Here is a 22417-nt window from a genome sequence, read left to right as displayed (position 1 = left end):
CTCAGACTCTCAAAGTGCTTGCATTACAGGCGTGGGCCACAGCGCCTGGCCTACTTTTCCCTTTTGTCAAATACTGCAAGGCTTTCAATATGTTCTTCTTGTCTGACATATGGCTCACATTTTCCAGGGCTATGGAAATCAGTGTGTGGCAATATCAGGCCCATTCTGTGTGTTCTTGCTGCGCTGCTCTTTGTACATTTTTCAGGGGTCTAAGGACAGTTCTAAGGTTTCTGGTTCCAGCAAAGGACCCTTCTACAGTTCCACGTGGTCTTAAGAGTTAATGCTTCACCAGGAAGTCATGGGTCACATGTGATCTGATCTCAGAAGCCACATGAAAGTAATCAGGTTGTACTACCAGTACTGACCTCATGCTCAGTATCAGAATGTTCCATCTGCTCTCTGTAATCCTCAAGTTATGTAGATCCTGCTGGTCTTTGCCCTTCTCTCACACTTCTGGGATTACTTGCAGAAAAGTGTATCTTCTCAGAATGTGTGACTGCAACAGTCACTAAAGAGGTTGTGTGAGTTGGGTGAGGTGGCTCACACCTGTAATCCCAACATTTTGGGAGGTTAAGGTGAGAGGATCACTTAAGGTCAGGAGTTCAAGGCCAGCCTGGGCAATATACCAAGAACCTATCTTTACCAAAAAATAAAAAAATAAAAAAAATTGATTAGCCAGGCATGGTAGCTTGTGCCTGTGGTCCTGGCTACTCAGGAGGCAGGAGGATCCCTTGAGACCCAGCATTGGAGGCTGCAGAGAGCTATGATCACACCACTGCACTCCAGCATGGGTAACAGAGCAAGAATTAACTCGAAAAAAAAAGAAAGTTATTTAACTCAACCAAAAGGAAGACTTCTTTTAAGTCTTCAAATCAGAGACAAAATACAAGATTCTGTATGCATGCATATTATTTGTATTGCCTTCTGTAAATAGATTCTATATTTATCTGATTCACAAAGACACCATGACTAGGGATAACCATGTAATTTCTCATCCAGACTGGGACACTTCGGACAACGAAAGGGGGAACTAATAGTGATTATGCTGTGACCACAGGTATTCACCTGGACTGTGTCAGGCAAATAAGGATAGAGGATTACCGAACCCAGAAAGTTATTTTCTGACTTTCCCTTTCAAAAACATTCCTTTTCTCCCACAATAGAGAGGCAAATTCAAAAACAGCTGTATTTAACAGATAAAAAAGCTCTACCATATGTTCAAAACTGTTACTACAGTAGCAGAAACAGAATTTTTGGTACTTTTCAGCCCCTTAATTTTGGTCTATAAATTCTATCTTGCAGTCCCTCCAGTCAGCAAATATTTCCTGACTATCTAGTAAATAACACGCATTGTCTTGGATGTTAGTGGTACAGCAAGCGAATACCACAGACCCAAAGACCTGCATTCCTGAGATTTACACTCTAATGGGGACAGGAAGGCAATAAACAGACCAGGAATACATAGTCTTCAGAAGGTGTTGAGTGCTTTGAAGAAAACACACCAAAAAAATGCAGGATGGAGTGTTAGTTGTTGTTTTTGCTTTTGTGTTTGTTTTTGGGGGAGGATATTGCACCACTGCACTCCAGCCTAGGGGACAGAATGAGACTCTATCTCAAAAACAGAAAAAAATGTGAGAATGGCTGATTCAGTAGGCATACTGAATCAGAAATATGCCATGTCATTTATTTGCTATGATATGTTTACAAATGAAAATTTTTTCTATTATAAACACACACAAATAGCTGAGGAAGATGTCCAAATTGAATGAGACTAATCAAATAAAATAATCTATACATTCAAGATTCATAATCTAAAACAGTGCCTGACTACGCCATTGTGATTAAATTACATGCCGCTTAAATTGACGTCCTTATTGAGTTTGATGACAGAGTCTGGAAACCACGTCATTCAAATACTTAGAAATATGGAATATCCTTGGCTTCTGAGCAGAAAGTTGTCTTTCTAGAAACAGAAAGACAGTGAAACTGAAAGATGCATCTTTCAACCACAGACAAATTTCCACATCCACCTAAGTGACAGATAGATAATTGTTGCTCAGTGAATATTTTTAGCTATGAGCCCTTCAAGAGATTATAATCACATTCACCTTTACATCACTGCATCAATTTTGCAGAGGAAGGGTAGGTACATATTTATATACAGAGGCTTTGGACAAGACGCTGGCTAAATATTACGTTAATTAGTAAATTTGTGAATTTATTGGCATTACAATCTAATTATTGAAGTATTATTTATGCTTTACTAGGGATGTTCCTGAATAGGAAGGTAAACAGAACACAGTCTCTTAAAAGAATGTTAAGTTAGACTAGATATTTGAGAATGGAAGTTTCAGAGATAAATAGCTAGTAGCATCATATTGTCTACAATATAAACACACACTAATCCATTCATCATTTCACAGTTATGAGGACGTACAAGACGAGAAGTGTTGGGTAGGTAATTAGATCTCTCCTCTGCTCTCTCATTTAACTATTTACTATGAAAGCAGGTTCATACCACATTATATTGATCTTCTCTCTTTATTATTAGATTGCTAAGATTCTCAAGAGCAAGGAGGCTTGCTATTCATCCCTGCCCCCCTAGCTCTAGAATACACAAAAGTAACTCAATCTATTTTTGTGGAATGAACACTGTATGAATGAGACAGGTGGAGAATGGACATGTGCTCTTTATTTCTCAGTCATGGAGACACCTGAGCACAGGTATTTTCCTAGGCAAAGATTTCACTTGTTGGTCCTAGTTTGGCTCAAGAACATGGAGGGTCCCAAATATAAACATTTCCAGTGAAAGTATACAGATGCTAACTGTGTATCTGCTATATGATGTAGCAGACAATGTTAGAAATTATCTGACCTTCATTTTCACATACAATTCTCTTCCTTCTCCCAATAAAAGAATTTAGTTCTTAGAAGTATCCTTCCCTATTGCCATCCCTATGGTCAGAGCCAGTTGTGCTGGCCCCATTTTCTCTTGGGAGTAAACAAATTAGCTATGGGTGTGTGACAATGGGCATGAGGGAAATTCTGCCAGGGAGTTCCTGGGGTAAGTGCCTTGCTTTTAGAAATAAAGAAAGTCAGCTCCTTTTTGTGCCTATAGATGATGTTGACTTTGGATATCATCCCTGAAATTCCTACAAGGTATCTTGTAATCATGAGGGAAGCTAGCCTGTGAACCAAGCAAACACAGAACACAGCAAAGAGAGCTACAGAAATCTGAGCCAGAGCTTGGATCAACTAAACCTGAATCTGCTCTTCCTCTGGACATTTTGTGTCCTTATTTTTTAAAAACCATGTATAATTAAGTGGTAGAAGATGATAAGACAGTATATGATTCCATTTATATAATAATATTTTATGCATAAAGTTATAGATGGCTATATACCAATCTTTTAGCTATGGTTATTTTAGGGGGGAATGAGGATTATGAAGAGGGTATTTTTATTTTATACTCATATATTACTGTTATAAAAATAAAACATTTCAATGATTTAGAACTTAAATTTAAGTATATTTGCATATTGCATGCATAATAGACACTAATTACTTTTAACAATAGCATTAATTAAAAATAACTAAATAAACAAATGAAGATATATATAAAAGCAACTTGTTGAGTTCTTATCATATTCCAGGCAGGCATCTTCCTGAAACACAACATAGTGAGTGTGGTATTATTTTTCTTTGTTAATAGGAGCCTGTTCATTCTTTGGCTATAGTCTCTTCAGTGGCAGATATCTCTACATTTACACTATTTAAAGTATGGTCACAGTTTTAAATCCTAATTCTGCATTTTAATGGAGTTGAATTCTGTATTTTACTGGAGACTTATACAGAGCATATTTGAAAATGGATGAACATTATCAAGTGTTAAACCTCATTTTTTTCCAGTGAGTCCTTAGCCCAGCCATTTGAGAAATTTACTTTTAATAATATGGAGAACACAATTTATATCATATGAGCCATAAAAATTCATCAACTATTTTTCTTCCACATTACCCCAATGTGCTTTAATGGAAAGAAATCATTAACATAAAACTCAACTAGCGTGGACACAATGTTAACTCTTTTCATTTTGATCCTTGATCTATCTGCCCTAAAGCTTGAACAAAAAAGGCTTTACGATGCAGTGTCTCTGAGCAGATACCATAATACCGGAGGAATGAAGATACAAAAGAAATATTAAGATCTACTGTTGGAACTGTGACCATACTTTAAATACTGTTATCTGCCACAGAAGAGACTATAGCCAAAGACTGAACAGGCTCCTATTAACAAAGAAAAATAATACCACACTCACTATTTTGTATTCGTGGTTCAGGAAGATGCCTGTCTGGAATATGATAGGAACTCAACAAATTGCATTTACATGTATCCTTATTTTTTTAGTTATTTTTGATTAATGTTATCGTTAAAAGTAATTAGTGTCTACTATGCATGCGATATGAAAATATACTTAAATTTAAATTCTAAATCATGTGATTAACTACTGGAAACTCAGAAAACCTTCAGAGAATGAAGCCCGTTAAATACAAAATGCATGTGAATCTACGAATTGGTATGTACATAAGATAGACTGAAATTCCTATTGATTGGTTTGCAAGAAAATCAGGCTCCTGCCAAATCAAAAAGTATACTTCTCAGTCATTTTTCAACTAGATTGTTCTCACTTCCATTTGATCTTGTCAATAACATCTTACTCAAGCTCATCACATCCATGATAGGGTAGGCCACATAATGGCACCCCGGAACCATCCACATCCTAATCCCTGGCACCTGTGACGATGTGACATTGTAGGTCACTGCTGGCTTTGAGGGTGGAGGATGGGTCACAAGCCAAGAACGTAGGCTAGAAAAGGCAAGGAAACAGATTCTTCCCTAGAGTCCCTGGAAGCAATGCAGCGCTGCCAACACCCTGATTTTAGCCCACGGAGATTGATTTTAGACTTGTGACCTCTAACACTAGAAAATAATAAATGTGTGTTGTTTTAAGCCACCAACTTAGCAGTAACTTGTAATGGCAGCCATAGAGCAACTATAGCTAGGGCCTTCAGGTAATTGAAGGTTTTATTGTTGTGGGTGTAGTTTTGTTTTTGTATTTTGTCCAGAGATTATAGTTGTTTTCTTCAGAAGGATCAGATCTGGTAGGAGCTTACTCAAGCATACTCAACGCAGAGACCATCGCAATGATAATAGCATACCCATAGTGCTTCTTGCATACCAGGATTGTTCTACACGCTTTACTTCTAATTTAATTCTCACAACAAAGGGAGATGCTATTATTTTCACCACATTATAAATGAGAAAATTGAGGCGCAGAAAGGTTAAGTCACTTATGTTACCAGGAAATGAACTCAGGGAGTTTGCACTATAATCTATGAGCTTTAACCACTATGAGATAATACACAGATCTTCATCTTTTGCTCTTATATAAAATGATCTTAGATGCAATTACCTGTGTGAAATTGGAGCTTCAATGTTTGATAAATGTACTTTTAAAAAGTAATTTATGGGGCTTCAGTGTTTCAAAAACATACTTTTTAAAATTTATTTACCAGTAAATTTAGCCAGTTGCTTCCCAATGCTTTTTTTTTTTTTTTTTTCTTAAATTGAGATGGAGACTCACTCTGTTGCCCAGGCTGGAGTGCAGTGGCACGATCTGGGCTCACTGCAAAATCCACCTCCCAGGTTCAAGCGATTCTCGTGCCTCAGCCTCCCAAGTAGCTGGGATTACAGGCATGTGTCACCATGCCTGGCTAATTTTTTGTGGTTTTAGTAGAGACGGGGTTTCACCATGTTGGCTAGGCTGGTCTTGAACTCCTGACCTCAAGTGATCCACATGCCTCAGCCTCCCAAAATGCTGGGATGACTGGTGTGAGCCACCGTGCCTGGCCCCATGCATTTTTGAATGTTCTTAGAGTACATGTCTTAAAGAGACAGGGGTTTTACAAAAAGAATGACACAAGTGTTTTATTTAATTAATTTATTTATTAATTAATTTATTTATTTTGAGATGGAGTCTCACTTTGTTGCCCAGGCTGGAGCACAGCGGTGCAATCTCTGCTCTCTGCAACCTCCATCTCCCAGGTTCAAGCGATTCTCCTGCTTCAGCCTCCCGAGTAGCTGGGATTACAGGTGTGCACCACCACACCCGGCTAATTTTTGTATTTTTCATAGAGACGGGGTTTCTCCACATTGGCCAGGCTGGTCTCAAACTCCTGACCTCAGGTGATCCACCCACCTCAGCCTCCCAAAGTGCTGGGATTACAGGCATGAGCCACTGTGCCCAGATGACGCAAGTGTTTTACTACTCCACATTCTACAGCTCCATTTTTCATAAAAGCTGGGCATGTCTCAGTCTGATCTATACCTCTATTAATAATGAAGTCATTGTAATATTTTGTACTTTGAAGACAGTACATAATTTAGAAAGAGGAAACATCATTACAGTTTCCTATAAAACAATAAGCCATTTTACTAAACTGAAACATAAAAATCATTTTAAGAATATCTCTGGACATGCTTTGGATTGTCTTCCTGACAAGTATTATTTTCTATTAAAATTTTAAGGAATTGCCTAATGAGCTCAAATTGTTCCTTGGAAAAAATTTTGAAATGATTTTTCTATTAATAGTTTTAATATTACTTCTAATAGTTTTGGAAATGATTCCAAAAAGTGCCAAGAAAATTTAAAGGAATAACAAGTTCCACATATGCAATTCCTTCTTCATGCCAACATGATAATTATATACACTTCTATAACATACATGAAATTATACTATAATTGTTTTTCTATCCATGCAGTTGTAAACTCATTGATGACAAAAAAACACTTAAATTTCTATACATAGAACCTTTATAAGATATGTTATCTTATAAATGTTGAAAAAGCACTAAATGATTAGAATTGGATTTATTCAATATTCAATTCAATATTATTTGCTTCTCACAACATTTATAACATCACAGTGTGAATTTTATAGATTTTTAAAGTATCATTCATAACTTACATAGTGGTAAACTACCAATACCCATGATCATGAGGAATATATAGCAAATGAATGAATGATCCAAATCATAATCACCTGAATTATAAATGTTAGTCTATTTATCCATCAAACATCAAGATGTAAGGAGCAAAGAATGGTTAATTTTAATTTTTTCTCTAGTTCAATCTACAATATTCTGATAATAAAGGGACCCAGTCAAGTGGCCATAAGCTAAAGTTGAAAAGGACAGGGTCCTACACTTCCCCAGAAACAATTAAACCGAAAGACAGAAAGACACTCAACGTGTATTTTAAAATATGCTGTCCTCAACAGAATATACAAGCCATATATTGGACTCATGGCATTAAACCAAAGCAATGCCTTTTCAACAGATGATAATTATTATAAACATTATTTGAAAAAGAATTTTCAGTAAATTTCCTGGACTCCAAAACCAAAGCCCTTTCTACTATACTACGTCACCTCTTACTTGATATCTGTGCTCATATGAGATGAAATCCTTCAATTAAATTAGGCATTACAAATAAAGTTGTGTGAGAGAAAAGTGTCTATCACAATTTTGTGAATTAGGATAAAAGCAACAGCCAAAAGCACAATATTACTTAAATTATGAAACTTTATTAACTACAAAACACATGGAAATAAGCAAATGCTATCATCAACTTTCTATTCTAACACTGTCGTGGCATCATTAAATCGGCAAACTACATGTGCCAGAACTGACGAGGATACTGGGGACGAGGGAAAATAAGTGGGAATTGGACTGGCTATGTCCCAGAGAAGGAAGAAAGTCATTAAGGCCGGAGAAAAGGCAGTCAGGAATTAGTAGCAGTCCAACCCAGGGAGTTTAAAAGTATACAAAAAAGAATAAATAAAACAATAATAACATGCACCATCATTTAATAATTACTAAGCCTTGATGATAAAGTTATCTTTCCCAAAGCCACAGAGCTAACTATGGCAGAACTGGTATTCTCAAGCAGTTCTCTAAGACAATAAATCCCTGTTTTTAACCCTATGCTATATCATCCGTACGCAAAATAGATCTGAAGAGCAAGAAGAGCAATACAGAGGTAGATCTGCAAGTGACAAGTTATTCCAGAACTACAGAAAACCCAGTGGGGGAAATAGAACAGCAGAAGTAAGAATGTGCATAGGCAGACGCCCAGAGAAAATGGGGCCAAAGAGATGGGTGCTGCTCAACAGACACCTTCTCCTTCTCGTTGCCTGTGTACTGTCTCCATCCTCAAGATCTGAAAGCTTCTGTGGGCAGCTACTGAGATAAACAGGTCTTGGCCTATTTACTATTGACATGGTTTTAATAAGAATAGAAGCTAAATGATAGTCAATGTAATTATATAGATATTGGATCTAGGTCTCTCTTTTAACTATACATATATATATATATTTTTTTTTAATTAAACAGAAATTTTAGAAAATCCACTTAGCTGAAATCCTTCAGAATGATTTTGGTGCCACAAAAATATGAGTTATTTTACTAATAGTCACAATAAGCAACCTTTTAGGGAACCAAAACTTCATAGATTAGGTAATATTTTCTCCCATTTCATCTTACACACATCTTCTTCTGTTATCATAATGTTCATGATTTACTTTGTCACAAATGACATTGGGAGTTTTCTAAGTTTCCTTAACCATTTTATGAAAACCATGTATTTATTCATGACCCAAGAATACTAGCAAAATGGTCCTTAACCACAAAACACAAAGACATGGTTCTAAATGGAAAATTTTTCCTTATCATCATCAAGTGTGTTTGTATTGCTATGTGCGGATAACATTTTGGACATTAAATAGTATAAGTATCATTTAATTTACTGAATTACATAAGAAATTAAAGAAGAATTAGTAAATAAAAAAGAACAAGGCTTTGTAAAGAAAGTTGATTATGAAAGAGGTGGGAATCAGGGAACACAAGGTTCTTTTTGATTCACTGTTCATCTGAAAGGAAAGAAATGATTTCATGAAAATTCACATTACCTTCCTGACACACTTCATCCTACGAAAAGTGGCTCTTCGTTTAAGCAAACTACACATGATTTATTAACCTGGAGATAGTAATTTGATTGATAAAAGGATTCCCCATTAGAGTTCCATAATGAGTGTAAAGGGGACATTATAAGGTACTAGAAAAAATGATATTTGGAGTCCAGAAGACTTGGTTCCTACAAGTGCCAGCAGCATCCATGAGTCACGTATCATCAGACATGATATTTAGCTGGTGTGCACTCTTACGAATAAAATGGTTAAGTGGAAAATATCTATCCTTCTTGGTAAACAGTTGCTGCCCCAAGTCCCCACAGTGCTTCCTAACCCTGACCACCCCAGGGGTCCTCCAAGATACCCCCCCCCCCCCCGTTGCTCAGGCTACCTCCAAATCCATAAATACGATAGAGACCTCCAGAACCCTTCCTCCAACGCTGTGGCTGGGGCTGTGCTAATTAACTGGCATCACCTGTGTCAAGCTCGGAATGAATATCATTTCTGGGTATAATCAAAAATACTCAGCAGTATGAGAGAAACTTTCATTTTTCCCTAATATACAGTACCCTGTTGAGCTATTGACACTGGTTTCTTTCTAGAAGTTACTAATAACCAGAAATAGGTTTCAGCTTCATGCAATGTGTTTATTCCTTGTAGCAGTTTTTCCTCAAATTATACTTCCTAATTCATGTCTTATGGTAACTATACTGCGCTTTATAAAATAGTGTTCAACACATCACACAAATTACTACTTTATCTGTGATAGAGACTTTCTAGAGAGTGAACAATTCAAAACTAAATTCAGCTAAATAAAAATATTTGAGGAGATCCAGAAATTCTAACTAATAAATGTCTTGACAACATAAATCCTAGAAGCTGGGTACAGTGGCATGCACCTGTAATCCTAGATATTCCAGAGACTGAGGCAGGAGGATTGCTTGAGCTCAGGAGCTCAAGACCAGCCTGGGCAATACAGTAAGGCCCCATCTCAAAAAAACCGTAAATCCTAAAACAGTATTTCAAATTACTTCCTATATTTCAAGAAACTTTAGAGCTTGCCTAGCCCAACCTTGTGATTTGAAGAAGATAAACGATCTTCTCAAAGATGTTAAATTTAAAAAACGCAACTTAGCAATATAAAAATTAAATTTATGGCAATTTAGTTCTAAGTTGTTATGTATAAAGACAGATGAAATGGCAAGATGCATTTTTTTAAATGCTAATGCCAAATAAAAATGATCTTTCTTTATAAAAGCTGGTTTGCATATCAAAGTTGATATGACTCAGGGATGTTTAAAAATCAGGAGGGGTTATTTCAGGTAGAAATGAAACTAAATTGAGAATTGTTTTACTCTTTCATAATTTAAGCATACCTGAAAAGGTTTACATGAAAGAACAGAAATTTTTAAAAGAAACTTAATATATTTTAATAATTTCAAACTTTGTTGTAAATAAAAAATGAACCTGAAAATCTAAAATACTAAGCTTTTGTAAAATAAGTTTCTAGTCTAGTATCAAATAAAAATCACTAAAGTTTCTCTTCCCTACTTAATAGTATACTGCTAAAATTTAATTTAGAATTAATGCACAAATCAAGTAAAGTCATAAGCTACATGACACTAAAATTTTAAAAACTACAAGGCTGATGAAAATAATGTTATAACTGATCACTCATTTCTATGGATAATCATTTATATATTACCATTTTTCAATCTCTTTACTTATCCAGACCAGAGTAATGATTAATAACAACAGTAACATATAGATCAATAATGGCAAAATAAAATTTTCAGTTTTATCTATGGAAATACTATACTTTATTAAACCATACACTGCAGTAATTACAATACCAAAATTAAAAATTAAAAAAACCTGGAAACAAAAAATTTGACCATTAATCCTCCTGCTTAATTCTAAACCTTAATAAATTGGTTAAGACTGGGTAACAGCCCAGATATCAGTCATAGGAGGTCTCATTGAAAATAAAATAATCAAATAGGCTTTGAAAGAAAAATACTTGCATTGGGAAGCCACATAACAATTTCAGGGCTGGGTGCAGTGGCTCACGCCTGTAATCCCAGCACATTGGGAGGCTGAGGCAGGCAGATCACGAGGTCAGGAGATCGAGACCATCCTGGCTAAAACTGTGAAATCCCGTCTCTACTAAAAATACAAAAAAAAAAAATTAGCCAGGCGTGGTGGCAGACGCCTGTAGTCCCAGCTACTTGGGAGGCTGAGGCAGGAGAATGGCGTGAACCCGGGAGGTGGAGCTTGCAGTGAGCCGAGATCACACCACTGCACTCCAGCCTGGGCGACAGAGCCAGACTCCGTCTCAAAAAGAAAAAAAATTTTTTTTTTTTCAGAGGAAAAGGATTAGCTGTTTGCAAAATTACAATAGACTAAAGCCATATCACCAAAATTTGGTTACTTAAAATATATAACAGTGCCATGAAATTTTACTTTCCATGAAAAAGCTCAGAACATAGTCACATAGTGAGAAACATTTGAAAATGAAATAAAGGTTAATGACAAATAGCCATGCATAAAGCTATGAGTTAAAATAATAACAATAACAGCTCTGAAAATGTAATGAAACACAGAAATGCTCAAAGAAAGGTCGCTCTAAACCACAGACATAAGCACGAGGCCTAGTGACACAGATCACATCAAGCTTGGATATATTTTTTTAGTTTTCAAAACACCACAAATATGCTAGATAAAGCAGAAAGTCAAACGTAAGGACATTCCAGCTGAAAGGCATGGACTTAGTTTAGCAAAAAGAAAATCTCTGACACCTGTGAAAGAAGTCGTTCCTATAGTAGCTGGGCTCATTAAAGTACAAGTCTACAGAAATTGGGTACTTGCCCCTTCTGATTTCTCCACGGTGTTAGCCAGCATCTCCTGCAGCGCCCGGACAGAGAGGGACTGCTCCAGCACAAAGGTGCAGATGGAGAGGTCTGGGGGGACATTCTGCACAGAAAGAGGAAAAGCCGTCAGCAGCGTCATCTTCATCAAGCATCCATACCCAGCTTACCTTAGGAGGCTCCAGTTTCTTTCATAGAAAGAGTATTTGTCAACTTTCTACTGCAAGTTCTGCAGTCATCAAGAAACACTGTCATTACTCCTCATGTTTAATACATTTTAAAAACCAGAGATAGTGGCTGGGTGTGGTGGCTCACACCTGTAATCCCAGCACTCTGGGAGGCCAAGGTGGGCGGATCACCTGAGGTCAGGAGTTTGAGTTCAGCCTGGCCAACATAGTGAAACTCCATCTCTGCTAAAAATACAAAAATTAGCCGGACGCAGCGACACAAGTCTGTAATCCCAGCTACTCAGGAGGCTGAGGCGGGAGAATAGTTTGAACCCGGGAGGCGGAGGTTGCAGTTAAACAAGATCACACCACTGCCCTCCAGACCTGATGACAGAGCGAGACTCCGTCTCAAAAACAACAACAGCAACAGAAACACAGATAGCAACAGCTGCCATTTATTGAGTAACAATAACAGCTCTGAAAATGTAAGGAGACAAAGCTTACTCTGATATGCATTGCCCTGGGAGCTGCATCTATAATTCCCGTGGTTGTCTATAGTGAGGATTATTACTATGACTTGTGTGAACAGGATCAACAGAGAAGTTAGATTCCTTTTCCAAAGTCACAGAGTTATAAAATTTTCACGCTAAGGATTAAAATCCAGATTTCTCTGACTCTCATGCATTCAGTTCTAACTTACCATTCAGTCTGCTGATAAAAAAAAATTAAAGAACAGAAAAATAACAGTTGTCTCGAATTAATATTAAAGATAAGCAAATATAAAACTGAATTAGTATAAAATATTCACAGACACAGTTTTCTCCTTATCCACAAAGATAGCGATTACTTTGTTTTATTCCAGTTGGATGCTATATTTTGCCTCTAACTTGGTCCTGTTCTGTGTGTATGTATATTGCTTTATTTTTTCATCCTCCATTCGTTTTCTTTTCTCTTTAACTGCTATCTCAATCAAGACACCACAATTTCTCAAAATCGCAACTCAGGAGGTGAAGGAACCAGGATAAGAATTGACTGGCTGTTCACGATTCAGGTGATGGGTGCACTAAAAGCCTAGACTTACCACTACACAATATATGCACGTAGGAGAGCTGTACTTGTACTTCCCATATATTAACCTATATAAGTTTTAATTTTTTTTTTGAGATGGAGTCTCACTCTGTTGCCCAGACTGGAGTGCAATGGCGCGATCTCGGCTCACGGCAACCTCCACCTCCTGGAGTCAAGCAATTCTTTTGCCTCAGCCTCCCAAGTAGCTGGGACTACAGGCACGCACCACCAAGCCCAGCTAATTTTTGTATTTTTAGTAGAGACGGGGGTTTCACCATGTTAGCCAGGACGATCTTGATCTCTTGACCTCATGATCTGCCCTGCCTCGGCCTCCCAAAGTGCTGGGATTACAGGCATAAGCCACCGCACCGGGCCTTAATTTTTTTTTAAATAGAAAAAAAGGCACATGGCTGTAGTCCCAACTATTCAGAGGGCTGAGGCAGGAGGAATGCTTGGGCCCAGGAGTTTGAGGCTGCAGTAAGCCATGGTCACACCACTGTACGCAAACCTGAGTGAAGAGCAAGACTCCGTTCTCGAAAAATAAAAATAAAATTGAAAAAAAGGAAGAAAATTCAGTTTGGGTGGTTAAATTGTGAGTGCATTGCTTTCCTTTGTTTCAGTTTATGGAAATGTTTTCCAATAAATAATAATAAATAATGAAAAACAACTGATTGGTGAGTTAGAGAGAACCGTAAGTTATTAATCATGTATGCTTTTGCTTAGATAAGCAGGATCCAGTATGCAGTCCAAACAGGTACAAGCAAATGTTCAATGGAGGATCTTCGTATCAGAAGAACATTACAAATACACCAAACACAACGTGTAAGCAAGTTATGCCTTCTTCATAAAAAGAACATTGGGAGGATAAATTTGATAAGCTGATGCAATGCATCAAAATTGCAATTTACACTGTTTTAAGTTTTTATTAAATTGAACCTCTACCACTGGAATGATTTTTCATCACAGCATAAAATGATGTTTTATGGTTACAAGGAAAAATTAAGTACTAGAGTTCTAAAATTAAAGCCAAAATTATTTTATGGATAAATGATGTCCACAATAAGGCCACAAAGCTTACTCAGACCACACAAACCCCACTGGTTCCCATGCTTTGTTCTGTTTTTTTGTTTGTTTTTTGTTGTTTTTTTTTTTTTTTTTTTTTTTTAAATAAAATTTCTTTCTCTGGCTTCTGCCATCCTCCTATCATGGGCTCCTGTTTACCCAACCCAATCACTTTCCATTCCTGCTCAGACAATTTCAGCCAGCAAAGAGTCCTCTCAAATCTGGCACAGCTAACTGCTTTTACACTCTGCAGTTGGCCAGACAAGGGCTTTCTTCCTAAAATCCCGATATACAAGTTCAAAGGCTAGGAAAAGGACTCTCTTCTACTCTGGAATTTAGGAACACATACTCTTAAATTTAATTTTTAAAGTTCTAACCATACTAATTATAGTCTGTCCTCTTGAGATCAAGACAAATGCTAATGTAAAAAAAACTGTTAATGTAAGTGTTTATTTCATTTATATCCATTTAAAATGTGAGGGTTTATACTCTGGCACTGCCGAAAGGGCACTAAGTTATTAAATGGTGTGCTGGTGAACTGACTTGAAAAAAAAAGCCTTGATTTGTAGCATTTGCCCATTTCTGTGGTGTAAATACTCCAATCACTGCTGATTTCAAAGTATCAAAGTTTACAAATTGGCTTACAAAAATCCAAAATATCTAACAATCAACTCTTGGCAGTTTCTAAGAGCTGTTTCCAGCATGCCATTAGACTGATTTCAGACCAATATTCATTAATTGCTTTAGAATCAGCATATCCTAATAGTTAAGAGCGTGGATTCTATACACAGACCACCTAAGCAAAAATACCGGCCTCATTACTTATTAGCTGTTAACTTTCATAATCTTTGGTTTCCTTCCCTAAAAAATAGTGGATAATAATTATACCCTTCTCACAGGGTTGTTATGAATAAATGAAATAATATATGCAGAGAGCTTATCAGAGTGTCAAGAATATAAAAAGAACTTAAAATAAGTGAGCTATCATCATTAGTTTTGCATATTGTAATTCTTCTCCATTTCTGGAAATTACGAAGCACCACTTGTTTCTCAAAATCGGTTCTTGCATGGATTCTACTTCGCATAAATAGTGTTTGAAAACACAAATCTATAATTATGCACCTGTTCATAACATCCAAAATGTTCCAGTATTGTCAAGAAAAGACACTTTCTGGTAACATTTAAAACTTTATATTCTGGTTGTATTTAAATTGTTTCATGCCTCACTTAGATCAAAATGTTACAGTACGGATTGCTGTAATATCTCACGTTATTTTAAAGATCCTTGAAAACCACATGGGTTTCAAATGAATTAATCCTGTCAAATGAGTTTTATTTTTCCACAGAGTAATGAGCCTGCTACAGCTATTTTTTCAGATCGTGGGAGTTAGCATAAATAAACACGCCGACAATCTTCAAAGGCAATTCTCTGTGTCTTACAAACGCCACCCATTTTGTTCTGAGTCATCTTCACCATGCTTTCTCTTTCTCTTTGTACCCAGCTCCCCCTACACACACAAATGTAATAGAAAAGCTGAGACAGTACAAAAAAAAAAAAAAATAGTGTTTACCTTTCAGGAAAACTTAATACACATCAGAGATTTGTAATGTTGTCTGTTTTGCTCTAAAGAAAAATGGTCTAGTTATTTTAAATAACAGAATCACCAGCATAATCTGGTACCTTTTAAAGTCAACAACTGAAAGTATGTCTTCATTTAGATGTCTATTTCTTCAAATAACATTGAAATTTGTACAGTTATTCCCATGGTAGCATGTCAGGCCTTTGTTCCCACTTTCCAAAAATAAAGCAGCATCACTGGAAAATAAAGCATCTCATTCATTCATCAAAGATCAGCTTCAATAAATGGCCCCAAACCAAAATGACTCCTAATGCCAGGAATGGAAGATAAGGTAAAACATTTTACAAACACGTGGAGTAGAGGCTCCCATTTGCAAGCATTTGCAAATTATCATCTTTTCCTTAGTCTTACTTTATTTTTGCTTAAGTCTTATTACTGAGAAAGTTAATTTTTAGAACTTCAATGTGAAAGAATGTTCCTTGCCCTTACTTTGAGTGTGCCCCCAAATCACGAGAACTTTCATATAGTCTGCTCTGCATTTGTTAAGTGCTTCCAAATACTCAGATCACATCAGAACACAAAACAAAAACTGCAGTTGAGCATGTTTACCTACCTGCCTCTTACACATTACATATGGCGTTTACCTGTAATGCAGAATTAAATCAGAGAAAGAGATTCAGTCTGTCTAAATGTCTGTGTCTGTCTATTCTACCCAGAATAGTGCCCAAAGCAAGCTTGCAGGAGGTTGATAATACTTTTTCTATGGAGACAACACCAATTTTATCAGAATATGTATACTTTGGGAAAGGTAACAGACTTTAAGCCAGCAGCATGGCTGTGTGCCTTTTCTTCTTTCTCTTTTTATTTTATTTTTTTTAAAATACAAACTGGTCACCATCCTCCCCTGCCTGGCAAACACTGTATAGTCTTAGAGGGGGAAAAAAGTCTCAAGAATAACCACAAAGCAGCATCTGGCTTTGCTGGCTCTGGAGAGGCTGTGTAAAAATCAATTAGGTTTCCAAGCGAAGTATCTATCAACTATTTGGCTTCCAGAGATATATCTGCCTAACTCACTTAAAAACCTATTGAAACATGTCATTACCTTAACTGAATAACAACCAATAATTTAGGACTATATAAGCCACATTAAGCCACCATCCTTCTCATTATTATGTGTAAAAACTGCATACTAATAAACTACTCCATTTCACATCCTGATGCCTTTGCTTATATTTTTTTCTCCCTCGGCGTGAAGGTCCTCACCTATGCACACTATTTCATATTTTTAAATCACATGTAAAATCACACAGAAAAACATCTCCTTGTAGGGACGTCAAACAACACTGGAAAACTGAAAATTCTCTTTCCAAATTTAATTATACTCACTTTCCCTTTATAGTGTGCATGTTTCCAGTCCTTTTTCTTTTTTTTTTTTAAACATATTTTTTGTTTTGTTTTGGTTTTTGTTTTTGAGACAGAGTCTGGCTCTGTCACCCAGGCTGAAGTGCAGTGGAGTGATCTCGGCTCACTGCAAGCTCCTCCACCCACGTTCACGCCATTCTCCTGCCTCAGCCTCCTGAGTAGCTGGGACTACAGGCACCCGCCACCACGCCGGGCTAAATTTTTGCATTTTTAGTAGAGACAGGGTTTCATCGTGTTAGCCAGGATGGTCACGATCTCCTGACCTCATGATCCACCTGCCTTGGCCTCCCAAAGTGCTGGGATTACAGGCCACCACACCTGGCCTATTTCTAGTCCTTTTTCTATGCATTTACATGTATACATACACTATGTATTCATAGCAGTAGAAGCATTCATAGCATGTAGAAATATATAGATTAGCTTTTTCCATTAATGGGTTCACGCTATATAAATTACCATTTTTAAATTTACTGGTATATCCTGGAGATCACTGTCTGCCAGTAAAGATATATCTACTTCATCGGCATGACTGCTACAGAATCTAGATACACCATATTCCTGCTGAAGATTAACCCACGTGTTCTGCCATGCAACACTGTTATTCAGCTTGGATCCCACTCCACCTCATGACCACCACCACCACCAGCAGCAGCCCTAATACAATGACTTACACAAAGAAAATGTTCAATGTTTGATGAACTATCCTCAAACTATGGTTTCATCTATTTCTGGAAAATGAAACAGATGCACATATACTACAGGGATATAGGCAGTTAGAGCCCTAATGACAAATCTGCTTTTGGTTTGGCTGTTTTGTTAACCCTAGGTTTCTAGCACAAAAGCAAACAAGTTAACTATGCTTTTTATACTGCCTTTCAATTGGGCTCCAAGTGACCTTTGACATAACACAGGTATCTCAAAATGTATTTTGCAAATTAATGATGTAGTTAATGTTGACAGTTTGACAGCAGTAAATCACTGTACCAGGAACATGGAATTCGGATCTGATGGGTAACCAGCCAAGATACCTTAGGGGAGTAGGGCTGAGCTTCCCTACCTATGAAGTGGAAAAATACTTATCCAACTTCAAAGAGATTGAAAGAAGAAAATCAATGCATGATAACCTGGACAATGCCAATAAGTTATAATTTTATCTGCCTAATTTAAGAAAACCCTACATCAGATTGAGAGCTCAGAATCAGAGAGATATAAATTAAGAGAAAAGCTGTTCTTCCACCAAGAGATGTGAAAACAGTATACTCTAAAACAGAGCAGATGGTCTGAAGTTGAGGCAGGTTTGTTTTTGCTTAGGCGCCCATCTGCTGTGTGGCCTTCAGGAAGGCACTGTAACTGTTGAGGGTCGACTTCTCCCCGAATGATGGAGATATCAAACTCTATCTCCTCCAAAAGATAAAGTGGTGGTTGTTGTTTTAATTTACCAACTAGAGACATGAACCAGGCAAAATGTCACTTACCAGATGGGGAATAATATCCTTTAAAATGTTTATATATTCTCCATTGACAAAAATAACCATGGTGTTGTATCCCATTGACTTGTAGGAAATACTGTAGAAAGGAAGTAACAGGCAAGATCTAAGAAAAATCTTAGTTCACTTTTTCCTCTTTACATTGCTTCAAAACCCCAATCATAACATTACACCATATTCCCAGTTTGGAAATATTATTTCCAGAGCTTCACACTTTGGGCTGTTCATAGTTCTGGGTAGTTTTTCTTGTCATGTTCTTTTTCCCTTCATCCCACTTTGCACCAGAGGTTAACATTATTGCCTCCGAGAAGGAAAGATTTTTCCTGTGTCAACTCATTCGTTCAGGTCAGCTTTTTGAAAGACAAGGCTAAATGTGATCCTAACAAATGAAGCTGATGTCTCTGGGTTTTCCCCGGTCTTCAATCCTTTGAATCTTCAGAAACACTCAAGTCATTCCCTTGGCATTCTTGACAATAGAAAGGTCCAGGTGGGAGAGGATATAATAGCAGGTTTAAATGAGTGGTAATTAGCAGTACATTGCTGCTACAAAGAGCCATAGCTGTGCCAACTTAGCAGCTAATTAGGAAAATCCCTCGTGAATTAGTAGCGTCCCATATGGTTTGCTCGGTGTTCATTTTGCTCCTTGACATGCATCTTTCATAATACAACATCCTTCAATATTAAGTAGATAGGCCAATTCATCTGATTTTCACAATTATTTTAAAATTCAAATGACTCAGATGTGTCAGTGCAAAACTAGAAGGTACACTCATTTGATGAACCATTCCATAATACCTCTCTAATTCTAATGTTGGCTCAGGTCAAATCAGTTCACACGTATCTTGAGAGGGAGCCATTGTTGATGTGCATACAATTACATGGAACTTTGCAGGCAAACCACTCAAAGACAAAGTAGAAAAGAGACTTCTGCTATGAATTGAGCCTCAAGATACTACGTAAGTATCTTGAAAGTCATATATGCAAACTAATGGTTCATCTGATGTAGGTTCCTGCCTCTCAACACTGCTAATTCAAACTCACTTCAGGCAGACTGGTTTCTAGCTTTTTATTCATGATAAAAAAAATCACAATCTCAACAAAATCTCCACATACCAACTCTCTGGAAAACAAGTATCCCGAACAAGCATATCAGAATTATGTTTTGAAAAGTGGAGCTCTAGGTTGAGAAATCTACTATTTGAACAGTTATGGAGTCTTACTACTAAATTCAGAGTTGAGATGTTTGAATAAATGTGTGAATAAATGGACGAATAACACACCACAGAACAAATAAATAAATGGAAATATCTGAACCGCTGTTGCAGTTCCTCTAGCCACAGATTACTTTGGAGCACATTTTCAGTCTTTCCTCAAAAGAGGTTTTTTTTTAAAAAAAAAATTAACACCACACACACGCACACACACATGTGTGTGTTTATTACATATGTAGGAAATATCTCATCCTACATGTTAGCCTATTCATGATAACAAGGATCAGCAATAACTAAGACAAAAATAATGTACGAGCTAAGTATTTGTTAGTCACAAATACTTGTTATTTGCAGTAATAGCTCAGCTTTGCCATCTGCAGGATCTCAGCGGACCACAGATTGAACACACTACACACTGGATAGAGCCTTCAGTGAACACTTCTGATGAGCAACAGTGTTGTCTCTAGGGAGTTCTGTGACAGGGATATTTGGTAGAATCCATTCATAGGTTTCCTGCCTGATGTAGTATCTGGGACAAAAAATATCTTTTACAGTAACCAGGTCAACTTAATTGTCTGGAATATGACCTTTGCCACAACAGCCACAGTCCCTTGTCTCATGCCCTCCTTGAAGAAGGAAAAATAATTCACACAAACACATAGATGAGGGCAACCAACAGATTCCAACTTGTCTAGAGTTTCACAAAAAGTCAAAAGGAGAAGAGAAAAGTGAAGACAGTAAGTATGGCTTCCACAATTAAAGTTGTGTAGGTGATAAGATGATGTCTTCAAATTCAATTAATTATGTAATATAGTGCAGATTCATTCAGGCATAACCATACAAATACCAACCATCTCACTGTCTGCAGGTGTCTCATTCTGTGAAAATGAGCTGGATTAATTTCATCTAAATTAATTTGAAATGGCAAGAGCTAAATTAATTACTCAGTATCAGTTTGAACAAATCAAGCTGAAATCAACTCAGTAACATTGGAACTGTCCTTATAAAATTAATAAAATTAAATTGCTAGGTTTTCAATAAAAGCATACACTTTGAGTAGAAGCATAGCTAAGCATTAACCAGCCTGCGCTATAGCCCACTTCCTTATAGGTACTTACTGCTTAAAAATCATGTAGCACCTGTCACAAGGTCTTTATTTCTGTAGATAACATCCTTTACATTAAGAAACCTCATGTTTCCCATGTTGAGATATTTTCCAGATCCTGTATTCCACTGACACCAGCCAGTCTGAAGATCCCCTCTAAAGAACTTACTCAACGTAAGAACACAGTTTATGACTTCATCCCCAACGCCCTAACTAATCAGCAGCCATCAGCTCCTCAGCCCCCTACCTACCAAAATTGCCTTAAAAATCCTAGTCCAATATCCCTCTGGGAAGAGGATTTGAGGTTCTCTCTCACCTCCTCATCTGGCTGCCATTCAATTATTAAACTCTTTCTCTGCTGCAACGCCCACTGTTTCTGTGTACTGGTCTGTTATCACTCAATGACATCGAACCTAGTGATCCTCTACCAACATCCTTGGCCCACTTTCCTAAATTGTGTTTAAAACACATAAATTCTAGTCATCTAAGTATATCGGAATCATGTTCTGGGAAGTTGGGCTCCAAGTTAAGAAATCTGTTATTTAAAAAATAATGAAGTATAATAAAAACTAGAAACTCCAGGCAGACTCAGACTGTGACATTCTACACCTTGGAATTCTTGCCAGGAATTGTACCAGCATGAAATTTCTATGCAGTTTCAAGAATATAAAAAAATGTAGAGACAATTATACAAGTAATAATAGCTATATCACTTTTTAAGGGTCCTCTTTGGGCGAGGTCCTAATTCTCATCATGAAGTAAGTATTATTATCCCCACTTTAGAAATGAGTAACCAGTGAATCAGAAAACTGAGTGACATGCCCTAAGCCAGAAACTATTATAAGACTTATCTGCTTAGCCTAAAACTCATACCATACTGTCTTCCTCAAGGTCATATCAGCCTGCCTCCCAGTTGTTTTCTTTTTATTGCCCTGTCCATTTGTGGTAAAACTTGTGATTGATTTAAAAAAAAAAAAAACCTAAATGTGACAGTGAGCCTCCTCTAAACACACACACACACACACACACACACACACACACACACACACACACAGAGAGAGAGAGAGAGAGAATGGAGGCATGAATACCCCATACTCCACGACTTTGGCTTAAGGGCCATTTTAGAAGCTGGTAGCCTCATATGAGCTCCTGTGGGAATGTACTAGCAGGAGCAAAAGTGCTGGAAGGCAACAATACTGTGATCCTTTCTGGATGGATGTGTTGTAAACATATTTGGATATAGAAGGCTTTCCTTTGCTGATTGCAGGTGAGTCACCACTTCCATAGGAGATACAATATTTTCTGGTGGAAGAATCTTGATGATAGAGTTATATATGGTGTAATTAAAACAACTAGGTCAGGGTATATATACCTTAGGATATGAGGCCCAGGAATGCTATATGGGATTAAAACTAGAGC

General features: G+C 37.1%; 1 protein-coding gene across 1 annotated transcript in view; it reads right to left on the bottom strand.

Moving 5' to 3' along the window:
- Window positions 1–22417, bottom strand: part of RYR2 (ryanodine receptor 2) — a 784036-nt gene that overhangs the window by 493899 nt on the left and 267720 nt on the right. The window contains exon 3 of the mRNA XM_055233438.2: window positions 11898–12002. Coding sequence (XP_055089413.1) covers window positions 11898–12002 — 105 coding nt within the window. The remainder of the gene's footprint in view (window positions 1–11897; window positions 12003–22417) is intronic.

Source organism: Symphalangus syndactylus, chromosome 19 (genome assembly GCF_028878055.3).
Source record: "Symphalangus syndactylus isolate Jambi chromosome 19, NHGRI_mSymSyn1-v2.1_pri, whole genome shotgun sequence".
Taxonomy (NCBI): Eukaryota; Metazoa; Chordata; class Mammalia; order Primates; family Hylobatidae; genus Symphalangus; species Symphalangus syndactylus.
Note: the sequence above shows the minus strand (reverse complement) of the source record. Positions and strands in the feature narration are given on the sequence as shown.